The sequence below is a fragment of the Parasteatoda tepidariorum genome, chromosome 7 (assembly GCF_982258835.1).
Source record: "Parasteatoda tepidariorum strain Cologne lab strain chromosome 7, Ptep-v5.0, whole genome shotgun sequence".
Taxonomy (NCBI): domain Eukaryota; kingdom Metazoa; phylum Arthropoda; class Arachnida; order Araneae; family Theridiidae; genus Parasteatoda; species Parasteatoda tepidariorum.
In genome coordinates, this window is record NC_141761.1 from 106,295,296 (window position 1) to 106,314,563 (window position 19,268).

General features: G+C 28.4%; 1 protein-coding gene across 2 annotated transcripts in view; it reads left to right on the forward strand.

Annotated features, from left to right (window-relative positions):
• The window catches only part of DEF8 (differentially expressed in FDCP 8 homolog), a 30,475-nt gene that overhangs the window by 7,023 nt on the left and 4,184 nt on the right, over positions 1-19,268 (forward strand). For both annotated transcript variants that reach the window (XM_087168439.1, XM_043053336.3), the window contains 6 exons: positions 235-376; positions 2,977-3,041; positions 7,426-7,525; positions 8,566-8,693; positions 10,991-11,104; positions 18,444-18,665. In XM_087168439.1, the coding sequence (XP_087024565.1) occupies positions 235-376; positions 2,977-3,041; positions 7,426-7,525; positions 8,566-8,693; positions 10,991-11,104; positions 18,444-18,665 (771 nt within the window). The remainder of the gene's footprint in view (positions 1-234; positions 377-2,976; positions 3,042-7,425; positions 7,526-8,565; positions 8,694-10,990; positions 11,105-18,443; positions 18,666-19,268) is intronic.

Here is a 19,268-nt window from a genome sequence, read left to right on the forward strand (position 1 = left end):
TTTTTTATGTTTACACAAATATTAATAATTTGATCTAAGTACCTTCATGAATAGTTTCTCTTTATGTGCTGTTCCTATGTGTTACTCAAGATGTAGGATGTAATCATTGGTAAAATTTTCTTTTCTTATATGAAGGAGTATTTTCTTTTTAATTATACTGCTATTTTTTTTTCTTTCTAATTTGGCTAAAATGAAATTACTAAATGTCATTGATTATATATTTTGTGTTGTTAGGAGGCTCCTGCTAATCTTCAAGACTTGACTGTGGTAATGGGTCACAATTTTGAACTTCGTAGCTTAGAACGACCTCAACAATATTGTGAAAAGTGCTGTGGCATTATTTGGGGTGTGATGAAAAATTGGTATCGCTGTGTGGGTATGTATACAGTATGTTAAATATAATTAATAAGAATGTAACACTTTTATAATAAGTTAAACTAAACTCTTTCAATTATTACTTTATTTAACTAATTATAAATACTAAACAGAGTTGGTGGTGGTCAAGCATTATTAGAGACATTACGACTTAGAGAGCTGAGTACCTAAAAACTTCGTTTTAATTAGAAAAGTAGATCTCGGTTGACTTTTTAAGTTTTCCAGGTGATAAACTGTTCAATTTATTGTTTGCATGCTAATCAATCACTACTTGTAGAAAAAAAATGCGCACTTTTTACATGAGAATATATTTTGAAGAATATGTTATGCAATGTTGTTTATTAGTTTTTTAATACAATTTATAAAAAGTAAGATTCTGAAGGACCCAATAAGCACTTGGGACCCCCCCAGGCACTGCCCAGGTGTGCCCATGCGTAAAGGCGGCTGTGGAAATGCTTGTGGAAATTTTGGCAGAAAAAGAAAAGTGGCAGTAGATATAAGTCCTTATTTCTGGTAGATTCATGTTTTGTACTTATACGGGTAATGGAGCAAAAGTTACAAACTTATAATAAACGTACAATTAAAGATTTATAAGTATAATTTTAAGATAAAATAAAGATGATAATATAAGTATGGTCAATCATAATGAAATGGCCCGTGTCAGTAAGCATTTTTTGCGATAGTAACATTACGTTGGAACTTTGGATCTAGGAAAGAAAAAAATGCTTTCTCATTATAAGAAACTGAAAAATAATACTAGGTGGGATTTTGAAATGTTTATTTGTTTTGTGTTAATCTGTCATAACTTCTGTTATGTGTGTTATAAACGAAACTGTTGGTCGTTCAAATAAATTGAACCAGCCGGAAGACATCGCTAATATTAAGCAGAGTGCCTGGTTAACAGTAGTTTTGCTGCATGTTCAATAAAACCAATCCTTAACTTGAATTTTATACAACTATTTGAAATAAGCAATAAAGTCCCAAAGAAAGTAATAAAATCTTCTTTTATTATGTAGAAAAATAAGTGTAAATTATATCCAAGAAAAACATTCACAAAAACAATAAGATTTATTACTTCAATGCATCAGCAACCTTTGAAAAGGCGAACATTAGAAACCTATAACCACCGCGTCAACATTTCAACTGGACGGCACGAGATAAAAACACATTTGTCTGTTGAACTGAATACCTGGCGTAGGTGTTATGTCATCTGCATCGGCGATGTAGCGTCCTTTGGGTAATGGCTATAAGAATGACGTATTGAAAAATTTAACTATAAAAAGGAAACTCCATTTTTGCAACAAAAATTAACCCAAAGCAAGTTACTGAAATTTAAAAACTATATAAAAATGTTTTTCTTTTGAGAACGTTACAGAGAGTAAAAATATGCAGCATGAATAAATAAAAAGGGAAGAAATGATGTGGCCAAAATTTCAGGCCACTACAGTAATTTACAGTCGATAGCAACCTATCTGTGTTTAAAAGTTGAACTGTCATGATGTGCAGTTTATATGAAGTATTAATTTGCCACGAGTCATGTGCAACAATTTGTGATCGTTATGGATTTAATCAAAAGCAGTTGTTTACAAAAAATTATCCGAAATTATTAACCTATTTCGAATGTTTGCTCTGAAAATGTTTATTTATTTTTTATTATTATTTCTTTTTACTAAAATTTAATTTGATGGAAAAAGTTTTCAATTGAAGAAAAAATTTAAGATGTGTGGCGTAATTACTACTACGATTATTAAACATCAATTCATTAGTATATAAGACATGCTAACTCGATTCAATCTTGAGGTACCTTGTGATAGATGATGGTTGGCATTAGCGATTTCAACTCTCCCCAAATTGGAGACCTATGGACGTGATATGAACTCGCTTACCTCAAAAGTAATGCTCACTTTGATGGATGGTACACATTGATAAGTTGACTTGCTCTCCGTGACTGCATCCTTGTCACTCTCGCGCTGCTGCTTCTCGGTCTCATTTACACACAACGGGATTCTGCATACACTTGACTGCTAATAATAACTCTGGAGAGACCACACACACAATCGTGAACTTAATACCAGCTTACATCAACCACAGTGCTGATGTAAAATATCCTCAATGGTAGACAGATCATAGGTTAGGGTCCCCTTACAGTAAGGCTAACCGTGGGAGGTTTTTGGTGGTTTTCCTCTCCATGTAACGTAAATGCAGGTTAGTTCCATCAAAAAAGTCCTCCGCAAAGGCAAATTTCTCCCAATACTTAATCCAGGAGATCCCTTATCTTCTGGATAAAGCTCAAAATTCTACGGAATTGAACATTAGTAGTCGTAAACTCAAAATTAGGTTGGTTGTTCAATGACTGTTATAGAATAAAAAATAAAATAAAAAACTCGTTGAGGAATATCTATAATAATATATTTTGTTGATTGTTTGAAGTTAACGCATTTCAATCTTGTTATTTTGGTAATTCGAAGTTTGGCTTAATCATTCTTGTGGTTCAACTTGAGTTAGAGTAAAGAAGTTGCATATGTAATTTAACTTAATTTATTTAAAAATTATTTTTTACTAATAGAATTATATTTTTGTTGCAAAATGTTTATTTTTCAGATTGTGGTTTCAAATGTCATAGCAAATGCTTAAATCTCATAACAAGGATCTGTGCTAATACTAAAGTAAGTGATTCAAGTACTGGTACTTTATGTAACTGTCTGTAATGTAATTTTACTTGTGTGCTATTAAGTTGAACTTGTTTATAACAAGGACAGAAAACTCAAGCAATTTTGCATGTTGCATGAGAATTGCATACCTGCCAAATCTCCTGTTTGTTAATAAAGTATTTTACGACTATCTTCTGTTTACCCATATATTCTCAAATTTCCCCGTATTTGCTAAAAAAAATTATATTAAAAACATTTTTGGCGATAAAATTATCTGATGATGGCAAAAATACTTCACTTATTCATCAACAGATGGTGCTTTCGCCAGTACTACAGTTATGAGTTACAAATTTATTACTAAATTTTTAGGCATAGAGTGTTTAAATTTTTTTTTTTCCATTTGTAATTTATTGTCAGTCCCTCAAGCCTCAAAAAGCTGTGAACTTCATTGATATGTATCAGAATTCGCATTGTCTAACCACTTCCCAAATTTATAAATTGCTTCTCTAAGCATTTGAGAAATCACAGATTTCAGTTGTTACTTTTAACAATTTTTGAGCTACGGAGGCACTTTCGAGGGAAAAAAATATTCACCAACAGTCATTTTCTTCTGTTTAATTAAAGATTTTTTTATACCTACTTTTTTCAGAAGTTATTAAAAATTTATTTGCCAAATCCAAATTGTGCTGTTAACTGCAAAATTTTAAAAGACTTTTTAACAATGTTCCAACCAGAATTACCAATAGGCGTATAAACATGGGTTTTATATATTAAATTTGAGTTTTACCCCACAAAACATTTACCAGGAGTAAAAATATTCCCCATAAATTGTAGTGAAAGAGTTGCTTCTCAAAATCTAAAAATAATGATGCCTTTTCAAATGGTCTTCTCTTGAAAGACTATCTTGTCATGTCCTCAAATTCCGAGTTACCTGTCACGCACATTTTTAACAAACTATAAAATTGTTGAAAAAAGTATGTAAAAAACTACATTTTTTGCAATTTAATTTTTTAGACACCTTAATCTAATTAACCTGTAAATAGTGTAAAAGAGTTGCAAATTGTCAATATGAGGAAATTATTTTTTCTTCAATATGCAATTAATAATTTTAGAATGTTTATTTTGTGTAATTGCTATATTTTTAATTTAAGATTGTGGTAATCTATATTAAAACTGGCACCACTCATCAATTTTAAACTTCACTCTTAAAACATAAAAAGAGAACTAAAATCTACAACTCACTGAAAACTATATCTAAAAAATATTTATAACAATGGTACAATTATAAAATGGTTTATAACAATGGTACCGTTTGTCAGGAATTTTATTATTATACTCATGATCTTGTTAAATCAGGGCTTTCAGGTCAATCTATTTTGTGCTGTATTTAATTTTTGTGTTGTATTAAAATACCGTGTCCCATCATTTTGTCATAAAATCTGCTTTAGCGAGTATGCTATAGTAAAATTATTTATAAAAACATAAAAAATTAGGGAAATTATAAAATAAACTATTTATTTTATAAATGATCTCACTTATGTGATAATTAGAGCCCGGATTTTGATGACCTAAAAAATCTCAACTAATGCCCTTAAAAAGTGCAAAAAATGCCCTTAAAAAGGGCAAAAAATGCTCTTAATGCAAAAATTGCGCAAAAAATGCCTTAAATAAAGTAAAAATATTGAATTAAAAAAATGTTTTGCTCTTTAAAATTATTATGAGTCATTTAAAAGATATAAAATAATCACAAAAAAATAACAAAAAAAAGGAAAATATATTGACACCAAAATATTTTTATTTTGTATAGAAACTTTAATGGATATAACAACTTCCATCTCATAATATTACTAAATATCAGAATTACATTGGATTATTAAATGTTTTTTGATAATTTGAAATGTAAACGAGCGTGTCTTGTCTGAAAGTAAATTTTCATTCCTGCAAAAGCTTCTTTCAGCGTCTACTGATGTTATAGGTGTGTACTTGAAAAAGATGGTCTTACTTACTGACAATTCTTCTTCAATTTGAAAAGATTTTGCTTCACCTGTTAATATCCTAGAGATTTTCTTTATTGTTTGGAAGCCAGTGTAATAATGAAAATTGATAAAAAATAATAAAAGTTGTAAAAAATTAACAGAAAACTTTAAAAAATGCATTAAAATGCAAAATACGCCCCAAAATTTCAAGAAAAATGCCCTATAAATCTAAAAAAATGCAACAAAATGCAAATGTCATCAAAATCCGGGGCTTAGTGATAATGTTTTTAAAGATCTTTGGGATGCTTTTAGTACAATATCTTTGCGGGTTATTGCATATTTTTATCCGCAATTGTATTTTTACTGTGCTGTTTTTAGCCTATAAATTCTTTTTTTTTTTTTTTTTTTTTTCGATAAAATGATGTATAAAAATATAACTTCATTAAACCCTTTTCTTCAAATTATAAAAATTACCCTAATGATAAATGAATAATTTCATAGTATTTTTCTATGATTGTTTATCAACAAAATCTTTTATTTGTCCATTCAGGGATGAGATTTGTCCGCTTTTTAGCGGATTTCCGCTTTTTTTAATTTTGCCTCTCGAATTTCAGCCTTTTTATAAAAAAACTCCGTTTATCTCAAAGTTTCACTTTTTTAAAATAAATATTCTACTTTTTCGAAAAATTCAGCCATTGAAATAAAATAGTTATATTTATTTCCAATTTTCAAATTTAAACAGAAAATTCAAACTACATAGCTGCCAATCCTTCCACATTTTTACTTATTCTAGCTATTTTCTCCACTTTTACACGCGGAAGATAAGATCTTCCGCATTTTTACTCATCCGCCAGATAGTTTGTATTTTCTTAATTCAGACATCGCTGCTTCAAGCAAGCCTTTGACAAGCCCAGATTTTGCAAACATTTCTATTCTTGTTTACGAGATTTAAAAATCCAATATCATAATTTATATTTATGCGTTTTTAAATAATCTATGTAGCAATTCATATTGACGCGAGTTTGAAATCCAATGTCGTGATTTGTTCATGCGGTTATAATATCAAACATTGATTTTTGTATTTATACGTGATTTTAAAATGAGACATTGGGATTCAAATTCACGCGATTTAAAAGTTCTATAACGCAGTTTACATTTTTTCATTTTTGAAATCGAATTTAATATTCAAAGGGTTTTTAAATCCATTATCGTGATTCATATTCACAGGATTTTAAAATCCAAGATCGCTATTTGTATTCACGCCATTATCGCGAATCAATTATCACGATTCTTGTAAGAAGTAAGTTTTTCTTTGATTAGTCGCTATAAATGTGGCTGTTTTTCTATTGACAATTATTATTATATGTAGGCATATTCATTGCTTGCATTCATTCTGTGCTTGCTAGGAAGAATGTGGCAAAGGCAGGTAAAGAGAGAAAAAATGGGATTTGTCAAAAGATGTTTGAAGATGGGCTAATGACTAAATTAGTCACCAATCTGTTTCCCCTCATTAACAGGCTGCATTACGAGCAATTTGACCTTGTTAAAGGATCTTTTTGTTTGTTTTGTAAAACATGAAGCATTTGCAGCAAATTAAACAAAAATTTTAAAAAAAGATATAGCAAACAAAAAGCTATCAATTTCTTTGTTATAATAAGTAATATTCAATTTTTTGTGGAAAAAAAGTTGATTAACTCAGCACCAAAATCCAAAATTAAAAAAATAATGCTGGTGTTGTTTATGGTATAAAATGCAAAATTCTTATCATATGAAAAATAATTATCTGAAGAGTTTCTGATTATCATGTAATTTTTTCAAACTAAATTAGCAATTTTTGTATGTTAAGGAGTTACTATAATGTTTCTACTTCACAGTTATTGACATGTTTCACAGGGCTTTGGCTAGATTAGATTATAATATGAACATAGTGATTCTAATTGTAAACGTTTATTTTCTTTTCTAAATAATTTTAAAAGTCATGTTTCTGATTTATTTGCTATAAATCACGTAACAGTATTTATTAAAAGAAAGGGACTGTCAATGAAAGGGGCTGTCAGTGTATGTTCTCAAAAGTTTTTATTTGCTAAATCAGGCAGTTCCTCAAGTAATAATTGTCTCGTTTATGTGAACTGAAGAAAAATATAATTTCTAGCTTTATATTTTCAATTGGTAATTTTACTTTTTACTAAATGTTAAGTATCGATGTAATCATTCATTTATTATCTTAAATTTCCTGCAATTTATTATTTAAATGATTGCACACACGTAAAATTTACTTGCATGGAAATTCAGCTTTTTTGCCTTTTGGCCAATCTCATCCCTGTCCATTAGTGGTTAGTTAATTGTAATTTGTTGGAAAAATTATTTTCCATATGTTTCATTCTAACTTTGTATTCTTCAACCACATTCATTTTACATATTAGGTTCTAGAAAATGGCATTTATGAACTGTGTCCTTGTCCAGAATCGGGACTATCTCAACAAAAATTTAGATGTGCGGAATGCAAGAAAAAATTTATATTTAGTAAGTATATTCTAAATATTACTTTTATCTTACAAAAACAGACCAATGTCAAGGGTCTGTTTAGAAGAAATTTGGGTCCGTTAACGGACCCTTCACAAAATATCTTTTCATAATAAATTAAATTAAAAATTTTACAAAATAATTCATCTTTTAATCGAACCCATCACAAATTTGCGTATCTTCATTATTGTTTTGTTAATCGAATAAACCTTTACCGGGGGGAGGGGGAGAAAGACGGTTCGAAACAAACTAAGTTTCCCTAAGTTTAAATTCCAGATGTTGTATTATAAGAAAATATTTCTATTTTTACAAACATCGTGTGCACATTCTTATTAATATTGAGCAATAATTGTTTTTTTGTAAATAAATAATTGATCAATTTATACTTATTCATAACATTAATTAATACAATATTATGTAAATAAAAATTAATTTCTGGCAATTTTTTAAATAAAATATTATAAATTTAAGAATTGTTTAAGTTAACATAATGAATAGCACATTAAAAGTGATACATTACTAAGTTGTGTTATTTAAAATATGTCAATTGAAATTATTAAAAATTTAAGTGATTTTGTTTCCATTATTTGTCCGAAATGTATATTTTCTGTTGAGCAGTATAGGCTAAATACCAAATATTTGTATGTTGCATCTCTAATTTAGTAGCAGCAATTGTTGAACAGAATCTTGTATCCATTTACAATTAAAAAACTTCTTGAAAAGGTTTTTAGCAATTGTTACAATATCAGGACCCTATTTGCATAAATTCACAAAAGCAGGACCCTGCTTGAAAGAATGTGACTTAATGCTTATTTTATATTCACAAATTATGAATAGTTTTTTCACAATTTTACAGAAACAGAGCCTTTAACAAAATGTCTGGACAGACCCCCGAATGTTTTATTTTAAAATGTTTGTTTTGAATGTTTTATTTTGATTTGAATCAATGATTTTATATTTTAAAAAAAGTGGGTTATTTAATGCAACCCTGTTTTAAGATTGTCTTATTTCTTGTATGTAAAAGAATCATTTTATTTTAGAAAATGATGCCTGTTTACCCAGACAATGTGATTACAATGGCCTCTATTACTGTTCAAGGTGTCATTGGAATAGTATTTCTGTTATTCCTGCCAGAGTTATTCACAACTGGGATTTCACACCAAAGAAGGTACTCATTTTTAGTATTAACACTGAATTAGATCTGTCTTATAATGTTCTCTGTCTACTCATTCGATAGTTTTTAGGTGCTATAGAAAAAAAAACTATTAAAGCATAGCTGCCAACTCTAATGGATTTTACCATTTTCTACTGGTTTAATTAAAATTCTCCTGGTTTTTGTATATTTTAGGAAATTCCCTAAAAGAATCCCTATTATATAGAATTTTTGTACAGATTATTGCTTGCTTGAATATTTAAATAAGTATTACTATTATATAATGAAGCTAACCTCATTTATAGAAATTAGTTCAAAACTTTTTTTGTCCTAAAATTTTCAGTTTATTTTTATTCAGAACTCTCTTTTTAAAATAATTAAAAAAATCTTTTAACTATCTTTGATGAATTAAATGCCTATTAATATTCGAAATTATGAGTAAACATAATACATAGCATTTCAAGTATGTTTAATGTCAATCATAACTGGGAAATGTTGCAGTTATTCTATTTTGATGACTAGAAAAATCCCTGTGTGTAAAATATTTAGTACATTATGCAACAATTATCATAAAATTTACATTTTTTAAAATCTACTGGAGTTTTTCCTATCCATGTTGGCAGCTATGTTTAAGCCAGTGATACTTAATTAAATTTAATAATAAGTACTATTGTAACAATAGGTACCAACTAATTTAATGTAGGTGTTGTGATAATGTTTTTTTTTTTTTTACTTCCCATGAAACAGAGTAGTATCTAACATTGTTTTTTCTTTGGCATGTAAGTTTGAAAACTTTTTCTTTTCTTCACTTTTGAAATTATCAAATTCCCTATTAAACTCTTTCCTCATACAGGAATAGAAATTAAATTCGCAGGGCTTATCTGAAATATTTTGGTCTAAGCTCCAATACAAAACACGAGAAGCTGGTAAGGCTTTCCAATTTTGTCTTATTTGATTTTTGATATAAAGTTTTGTGGAATGTAATGAGGTAGAAGTGTTTGGCTTTTGAATTACTTGGCCAACATATCTGCTTGTTTGTTACTGTAAATATCGCACTGTCCTGGAATCCATTGGAATGCGATTTGTCGTCCTTAGTCCTCAACTTCTCCAGAAGAACCTGACAATCTAGGACATTTTTAGAGATGGATTTATGTGAAGCGTTTAAATAATGAAAAATTGGGCTTCAAGGAAGTTCATATCTGTTTGAAGCTTCAGAGCTGTGTATGCCCACAATGCTACAGAGTCGCTCATATTCTTCCTTTATACATATATGTGGAACTTATTTTCCGAACATAATCATTGTTTTCATGAATACTTCATCATACAATTAAATTGGAATAAATATCTTAATCCGATTAAGATTTTCAGTTTTGAATTTTTTATTTTATTTTTCTCTTCATTGTGCTGATTTAATAGTATTCGAATGAATGATATTTTCTACACTACGGTGCTCTGCAAATTCTTTACTGCCTGTACTTCCATGTTTCTGTTTCCTATGTATTTTGAAGCCATTTGGCTCTCAATGTGATCATTGTGTTTTGAGACTCTCTTGAGTAGTATTTCTTATATTAGTTACCTGATTTATTATTTGTGTTTAAAAAAAAAAGAAAAGCTTTAAAAATCATCATTTGAAAACCTATCCTTTCAAGACGTAAGAATTGTCATTTGAAAGAAAAAAAAGAGTGATTATAAAACACTTCTTACCATGTCAACAATATAAAAACTTCGAAATTTAAACCTAAATGATAATTTGCAAAATGAACTTATTCTCACTGCTCAAACAATATGCTAACACTAACATATGATGGATCATGGCTTTCAACAAGAACTAACAATAATAAACAAGTGAAAAGTGGCCAACACGGGACTAGCAAAAAAGCGAGCTCTTTCTAAATCTAGCAACCTTGTTACCTTTCTAACAATACATTTATAAATAACTAAAAACAAATTTCACCTTAAACTCACCAGAATTAAATAACATCATTAATACCTTATCTTATGAAATACAGCAGATTTCAGCTTAGAAATTATATAAATTTCTTTTATTGAAAACAAAATTATAAATTTGAAACTATCACCTATCAGAATAAGCTGTAGTAAGCAGCTGTATACTTTCTAACCGGAAGTAGAGCTGTGTTGTTTACATTTATATTAAAAATGCCATCCATAAAATCTATTAATAAAATATTTTTTTAAAAATCAATGTTGTTAGCAACTCTGATTAAAGTTCTTCCATAAGTTAATGAATTTTGCTGAGCTATTTTAATGAATATTACATGTAATTATTAATTTATATGAATTGCTGTTTGTAGGTTTGCCGTGCTTCTCTTCAGTTCCTAAGGCTCATGATTAAGAAACCTATATTAAATATTGAATCTCTAAATCCGACATTATTTGCCTTTATTACAGAATTGGGAAACATAAAGGTACATTTCTCTGTTAAAATTACTTAATCCTATGAGATATAATATCCAACGAGCAATCTGGTTAAAAGTTATATTATTTTTAGTATGTTTTATCTTTTTATATATAAAAATCTAATGATAGTGTCACAGTTTTCCATTGTTTGCAATACATTTTTATTGGCTGGAAAATCACATGGTAGGATCCAGTTTCCCCACATTAATTTTCATATTGGTTTGGTTGTCATCAGCATAAAATTTATATCAGTCATTAAAGTAATTGTTTTCTTATAAATATTTTTGTTTCTCTAATTTAAGGGTTAAAATTACCTGTACTGTTATCATTATGTTTTTGATTTTGATTGATTTCTAAATTAAGAGTTTAGGAAGATCTTTTTTATTGTTATTATTGTGAGAATATTGTAATTCTACGTTACATTTTAGGATAAAGTTGTTAAAATCAGTGTCTGATCTTATTAACCGTTTTAAAATTATTATTTTTTGGTTCAAAATACATTAATATACTATTATAAATTACGGTTAAAGGGATTCGTTAAATGTTTTAGAACTTAACTTTCAGCTTGATGCACAAAGCGATGAATGCAAAAATTTTATTTAAAATATATCCGTTCGTTTGGTACGCAAAAGTATTAAATTACAGTTGTGAACTCACAAATTTGTTATAGCAATACACTTTTAATTTTGAATCTTATTCCAAAAACTGATTACTTAGAAAAAATGATTTATGTTCACTAATAGAGCTTAATAGTATCATAAGGGAAATATTTGGACGTGGGAAGTAGTGGGACAAGTGTTCTTTTCAATGCATATATTTTTAGTTCAATAATTTCAACTGAAACAGCAATTATTGTGAAGCAATCATCTGGGTTGGTGAACGTCAGTGAGCAGGGGGTTTAGCCCCTGAATTCTTTTAAAAATTACATTTTTGAAAGAATGCTATTATTTTGAGCACTAAGCAAGTTGGTGTCAAATTTTCAACTCAACAATGGATCAGCATGAAATAAAACCTGTTTCTTGGGAAGTTATAAAAAATACTCTGGATCAAATGCATGATATCATTTGAACAAAAATTTAGGTAATTCTCAGGCTAAAAATTTTTTAAAATGCCCAACTGATCTCTATATGTAACTGGATTGCTGATTCAATTAGAGTGGAAGCAGAGGTTACCGCTATTGCTCTTTTTTTGGCTCCATGGTGTTGTATTACCACGCTAATTTTAAGTTAATAATCAATTGTTTATCATGTATATCTTTACTTAAACTATATGCTTGATGATCAACCCCTTTCAGAAAAGAAAAACTTTTCTTAGGAAAACTAGATGAACATAATTTTGTATATTAAATATAAGGGCGTATAAATAATTCTTCCAAAAAAACTGAAGCAGTAAGATATTACCTGAAAGAAAACTTCATATATTTTTGGGCGTATGAAGTTTTCTGTCGGGTAATATTAAGACATAGAACTAAAATTATTTATAAATTTTTTAAATATAGTTAGAAAATTTATTTTGACTAAAACATTAATTGCTTCAATTTAATATTATTTGCTTTAAAGCTGATAAGTTTCAATCAAATATGCATAATATATATAATATATATGCATAATATATATGCATATATATATATTTATATTAAATGTTTAATTTATGAATAAAAATAAATGAAATATTTTAAATTTAATGTCTAAGGTACTGTGCAATTATTTAAAACAATTTTGTTGGATTTAAAAGTTTTCTCGGATTTATAAATTACATTGCCAAAGTTCAGATAGAGAAAAAAAAACTATGAAATCACCTGTTAGTACCTAGCGTCCTTTAAAAAAGAAAATATATTTTTTTTTAAAAGTAGAAAGTGTGAGTGAAAATGTTTCATTATTTGCATTTATTGTGAACCATTGTAATAATAAAAATATTTATATCTAGATCTGAAGTCAAAGAAAAATAGAACAATGCCTTTTTAAAACTGGAGTGGTAGGAAACTTAAGGAAATATCCGCTTGGTTTATTCATATATTCTCTACCACTTTTTATTTAAAGGCGCTTTTTACATTATTTCAATATTTGTAGTCGAGCATTAATGGAGTAAAAAGAGAAATTCTATTGAGTTGTAGATAAACAACAATAGTAAAAATTGAGTTCTGTAGTGTATCGTATTACATGATCATAGCTTCCAACTCTACAGGATTTTCCAGTAGACAACTGGATTTTGCCAGTTTCTCCTTGTCTTCTGGTTTAATAAAAATTTCCCTGGTTCTTGTACATTTTAGAAAATTCTCTAAAAATGATTGAGTTTCCTTAAAAAATCCCTATTGAAATAAAATTTTTGCACAGATTATTGCTTACTGGAGTATTTAAATTACTGTTTACTAATAATGAAATGAGCCTCATTTATAAAAATCAGTTTACTATCTTTGATGAATGAAATGCCTATTGCTATTCAAAATTACGAGTAAACATAATACATAACATTTCAAGTTCATTTAATGTTGATCATTACTGGAAAGTATTGCAGTTTTTCTATTTTGAGAACTAAAAAAATCTCGAAAATTTCCTATGTGTAATATATTTAGTTATTGTTTTGTAAAATTTGCCAGATATTTTTCTATCCATTTTGGCTGCTGTGCATGGTGTATACACGCAGTATTTTATTACTTCTATAATTATATTTTTAATTATGATTTTGTTTAATTAATTTATATTGCGCAAAAATAAGGTAATTGTTGTGTAACTGTTTTAATAATATCCCTTTTTACTAAACATTAATATGTATATCATGTCTAAAAAATTCAATACATTTTGCATTACAACAACAACAACACAATTTTAAGCAGAACATTACATAATTTAGCGGTGCAGCCTAAAAATTGTTCCGTTTTCTTCTGTTCAATACCCTAGAGCAGTGTTCCCCAACCTTTTTATCCTGGCGGACCTGTCAACGTTTGATAATTTTATCGCAACCCGCTGGGGGGGGGGGGGGGAGGTTGATTGCTTATATTTTAGATTATTTTGATTTATTAATTTTAATTTAATTATATTTAAACATGCCTTCAAAATAAAATACAGTTACACCAAAAAATAAATATAAAATTATTTAACTTACAAGAACGTTAAATCAATTGATTTTTTTTTTCATTAAAACTAATTGAAAGAGACTTTTTTTTTTTTAAACTTTTTAAAACATTTAAAAATCTATGTCACTACCTAAAAATCCATGGTCCCCTTTTTTTAAATAAATAAAATTTTAATGAAACACAAATATTTTTAATTTGGGGTATAAACCTAGGAATTTAAATTCGGTTTCAATGAGATGAGCGGCCCGGTACCATTTGATCCACGGACCGGTACCGGTCCGTGGACCGGGGGTTGGGGAACACTGCCCTAGAGAATGCACCTGGCATGACAATGACAGAGGAAAATAAGTCAAATTGTATGTCTTTTATTAAATAAGCTATAATTTCCTTTAAGAGTGCAAATATTCGGATATCTACTGAAAAATTAACCTGGAAAGCGGCTCTATATATATTTAGAAGAGTTTGGTTATTTTAAAACAGTTTTATAAGAATACGGGTAATCCCATAGACTTTAATTCTAAAAAAAGTAAAAGCTAAGTCTTAATATAGGTTGACTGAATAAAAATTGCAGTATTCTTTTTGCACGTTTAGATTGTTCTCTACCTGCAATCTTGTTATGTGGTGTGTAGCGTTTTTAAAGAGTGCTTAATTTCAATTTTCGTTTTTTAAAAGCCCTTAAAGGTGCTTTTCTCATTGGAGGTTTTCGGAAATGAGATTTTTTTTCTTTACCATGTCGATTTTAGCCAAGTATTATGCGAAAACGTGGTTTTCACATTGCTCTATTCAACGTTTTCACAATGCATTCAATCACTATCCATTTCGGCGCACTGTCAGTGTGTAGTATGTGATAGTGCCAACCATGTTACATGTTTGATGAAATACTTGGGGGTCCACGTATGCGTCTATTGAGTTGGGTTCGGTGAGATTCTAGCATGCTCATGTGCTGCAAAATGCAACTCTGCTGCATTTTGTAAGATATTCTCAAATTCAGGCTTCATTTTCCACCCTCTAAAATTGAAGTGAAAAATCTTTCAATCTTTTTCATGTGCGCTACTCTTCAGTCCTGAGGACTGAAATCAGTCTTGAGAAAAGATCAGTGAACTGATTTTCCTATCTCCAATAAATGTTATTCTCAATTTGTTTTTCAAATTAAGTTTTTATTTACAAAATAATTATCCTTTTTTTTAAAATTAGAAAATATGTAATTAATTCATGTTAAAATAAATAAAAAATAATTACTTTTTATGAAAACGTTTTTATAATTATTGAAAAATCAAGTACTGATCAAGTCAAGTAATGCTCTCATACCACAATGAATAAATGGGATTGACTGAATTTCTATATCTGCTTGTCTAAACAAAATTAATATTGTTGAATCTGACTCTTCAGTTTATGTTTTTTTTTCCTCTACTTTCCATACTGAACAAATTTAAATTATGATTAGTTTTTAATTTTAAATATATAGAACAAAGTATTAATGATGGAAGTGTAAAATAAGCTTAAAAGAAATGGCTTTTGCCCGTTTTGTTATTCAGTAAAAAGATATACAAGGTTATCTTTTTTTCCCTGTAAAAAATAAACTAATAAAATGAATTTTTATTTTTTAAAAAGACAAAAAATAATTGATTATTGATATAATATGTGGGCCCTTCTCATGGAAAGTGAGCTATAAATTTCTGAAATTGTTTTTCTAAATAGCGCTAGATCGTTTTAACCCCTTCCTTCTCGCTTGCGTGAAAATGACAGGGTGAGGTTTCTCGCTCCCATGAAATTTCCGGGCTAGAATGTTCAGTTGTAACGCGCCAATAAGAATAAAACTAAAAACTAATTCATTTCTATTGCCCGGAAAAAAATTTATTTCTCATTTTACACACCCGATGGCTGTACAAGGATATTTTTAAGGTAATTGTAGAAAAGAGATGAAAACAATAAAAGATGTAGGAAGGAAAACTCGGTACTACTGTCCAGATTGTGACGTTGGCCTCTGTATCTCATGCTTTGAAATTTATCACACAAGAAAAAATTACTAATCTTTATTTCTATTATATATATATATTATACGTATATATTATATATATGTATTATTTATATTATAATAAAATTCTTTTTTAATGTGTAAAGCACATATTTTTAAATTTTCCTTTCTTGCTGGAAAACCAACATTAAGTCATAGTAACCCTAAATGTGGGCTTTTCCTAAAACTTTAAATTTTTTAAATTTCAAGCTAAAAATAAATTAAGAAGGAATATATATATTGTTCATACACATATTTTTATATAATTTTCAGGGATAAAAAAATAGGCACTTTTATGACCGTTTTCTTGAAAATTAACTGATTGTTAAGGGGTAAATAAGTCAAAAAATAAGTTCAATCTTAACATTTTTCGTGAGTTGAGACTGAACTTATTTTTTGACTTGAATAAATGCGTATACAGCCCTTGCTTTTGTATGTTGGCTAATAGTGTCAACTACTAGTTATTTTCTCATGATCATGTAATGTCTTTGAAAATTATTTTGCATTTTGTTAATGTATATAGTAGTGCTTACAAATAATTTTCTGTCCTTAAAAAGAACTTATTTTTTGTTGAGAGATTTGGCTACGCACCCTGATTAAGTATAAAAGTCAGTGGTTCTAATGCTGAACACACTTTGTAAAAGATGTTATGGCAAATATATAAAGCCTTCATTCAGATAAACACTCCGTAGAATAACATGCCCTGCCAGACATGTTAGTCTCAAAATGTTCTGCTGACTGAAACTTCAACATTTAAGTACTTTTTCACCATTAGAGTACTTCATTACTTTTTAACATCCATTCATGTGGTCTTATCAGTTCTGTTTTTGACAATAATCGCTAGCAATTTTTTAAATTACTCATATTTTGAATAGTAATATCATAACGCTCTCATTTGAGTAGTCATTTTTTAACATGCTCTATGCTCCGTGATTTCAGCCATGCGGTTTTGTAATTTATATTTAGGACATTAAACCATTTTTTTTTCAAACCAATATGTTTACAACGGATGTATGTCTGCCTCTTGCTTGTAGTTTGAAATTAATTTGGCTAATTTCTTTTATGTCAGGAGTCAAATAAAATGATCCAGTTTTCAAAGGCTTTTGGATTTTAGAAGTCCAGAGTTTTTAATTTCAACCGTTGTTCCACGCTGTCTACTCACTCACCTGTGCAATAAAATCCATTTTTAAGTGTTTTTTTCTTTCTGAAAATTTTTTAAAAAGACGAGTTGTTACCAACCCTTTTTTTTTTTTTTCCTTCTTGTTATTACTACAACTATTAAATTATTATGATTTATGCATTTTTGAATATTTCTCTCAAATTATTCTTCCGTTTTCAAGCTAATAATTTTGATTACTTTCTAAAAAGTTGTTGATCTAAAAATTTTAACTATATTTTTGAATTTTCACTGTCTGGAAATATATTAAATTTTAAAAAATATTTTAACATAGCAGAAATGGAACACACTGTATTTTACCAGAATATTTTATTCTCAATGATATCACAGAATATACATCAACATCCTATTAAAAATCTGTCATTTACATTCTCTAATTAATGATGTACCAGCTAAGGAAAAATAAAATAAATGCCATATTTAGTTAATTTAAGTTCTGTAATAGTCACTTCCGGTGCTTATTCACTCTTTAAATGTCTATAAACTTTAAAAGACCTTTTGAATCCAAAATTGTCTATCAGTTTGGACCGAGCAAGTCAACATGTAGAAAGCATGCATTCAATAGCTGCCGAGCTTAAGCTCTGTGTTACTTTTCTAATTGCAAATGTTTAAAACCATCTCATTTTGTGTCCACAGATAATGGCCAAAACTAAAGGGTAAAAAAGAAGTGCTAACTAGAAGTTAGGAAGAGTATTTGGTGTTTTCTGAAAGACCAGCCTTTATGTAGCTATAAACCTAAAAATATTTTTGAATGTCTATATGACAGAGTTTAAATAAAATTAATTTATTGAGAATTTTTTTTGTCTAGTTCTTATCTAATTAAAAATTATATGAATATGATGCTTAATATGATTAAATTTTTTTTGTTAGCTTTTTAATATGAATTTTATGTTTAATATATCTGCCAATATTAATGCTGGTATAGATTTAGTAATAAAATTCTTTCACTATCTTTAAGCTACCTTTCTCTCTCAGAGAAATATCACCCATTAAAACACTGATTTTTTTTCAAGCCTTGCATGCAGTTGTTCCTTGATAAGCTCTTTGAGCCTTATTTTATCAAAATGTTTGTGTATCTTGCAGAAATTACGTCAAGATATTCTGGTCATGAAGAAATATTTCCTTACTTGCCACGCAGCCTTAGAAGAAAAATTACTCCTCCAATTAAAAGATCGTCAACATTTTGTAGAAAATTCTGACATTTACAGCCTTCAAGATTTAATAGATGCATCATCTGGGCATTTATTTACATATTTAGAAAAAGTTCATTCTACATTTATTGCTCACATCACTCTTCGTTGCCAGGTAGTATTATTTTATTCATCATCTTATTTCTAATTAACATTGGTAAACTTCATTCAACATTTATTATTATGTTGAATGAACACCACTCTCCAGTGACAGATAATAATATTTTTCTTTTTTTAATTCATTATATTGTTTATTCATTTATAAATGTCATCATTATATTTCTACATTAATATAATAAATATAGAAGGAATACCACTCTCCAGTGAGAGATAATAATATTCTTTTTTCAATTCATTATATTGTTTATTCATCTATAAATAATGTCATCATAATATTTCTACATTAATATAATAAATATAGAATGAATACCAGTGACAGATAATAATATTCTTCTTTTTTTTAATTCATTATATTGTTTATTCATTTATAAATAATGTCATCATAATATTTCTACATTAATATAATAAATGCAGAGAAAGCTCATTCAACATTTGTTCCTAACATCTTTCTATATCTTACATCTTATTACATTTAATTTTCAGTACCAGGTGATAACATTCTTTATTTATTTTATTTAGCTTATTATTAATTCATCGTCATATTTCTAATTAATATAATAAATGCTGAAAAGTTCAGCCTACATCTTATTGCTTAAAT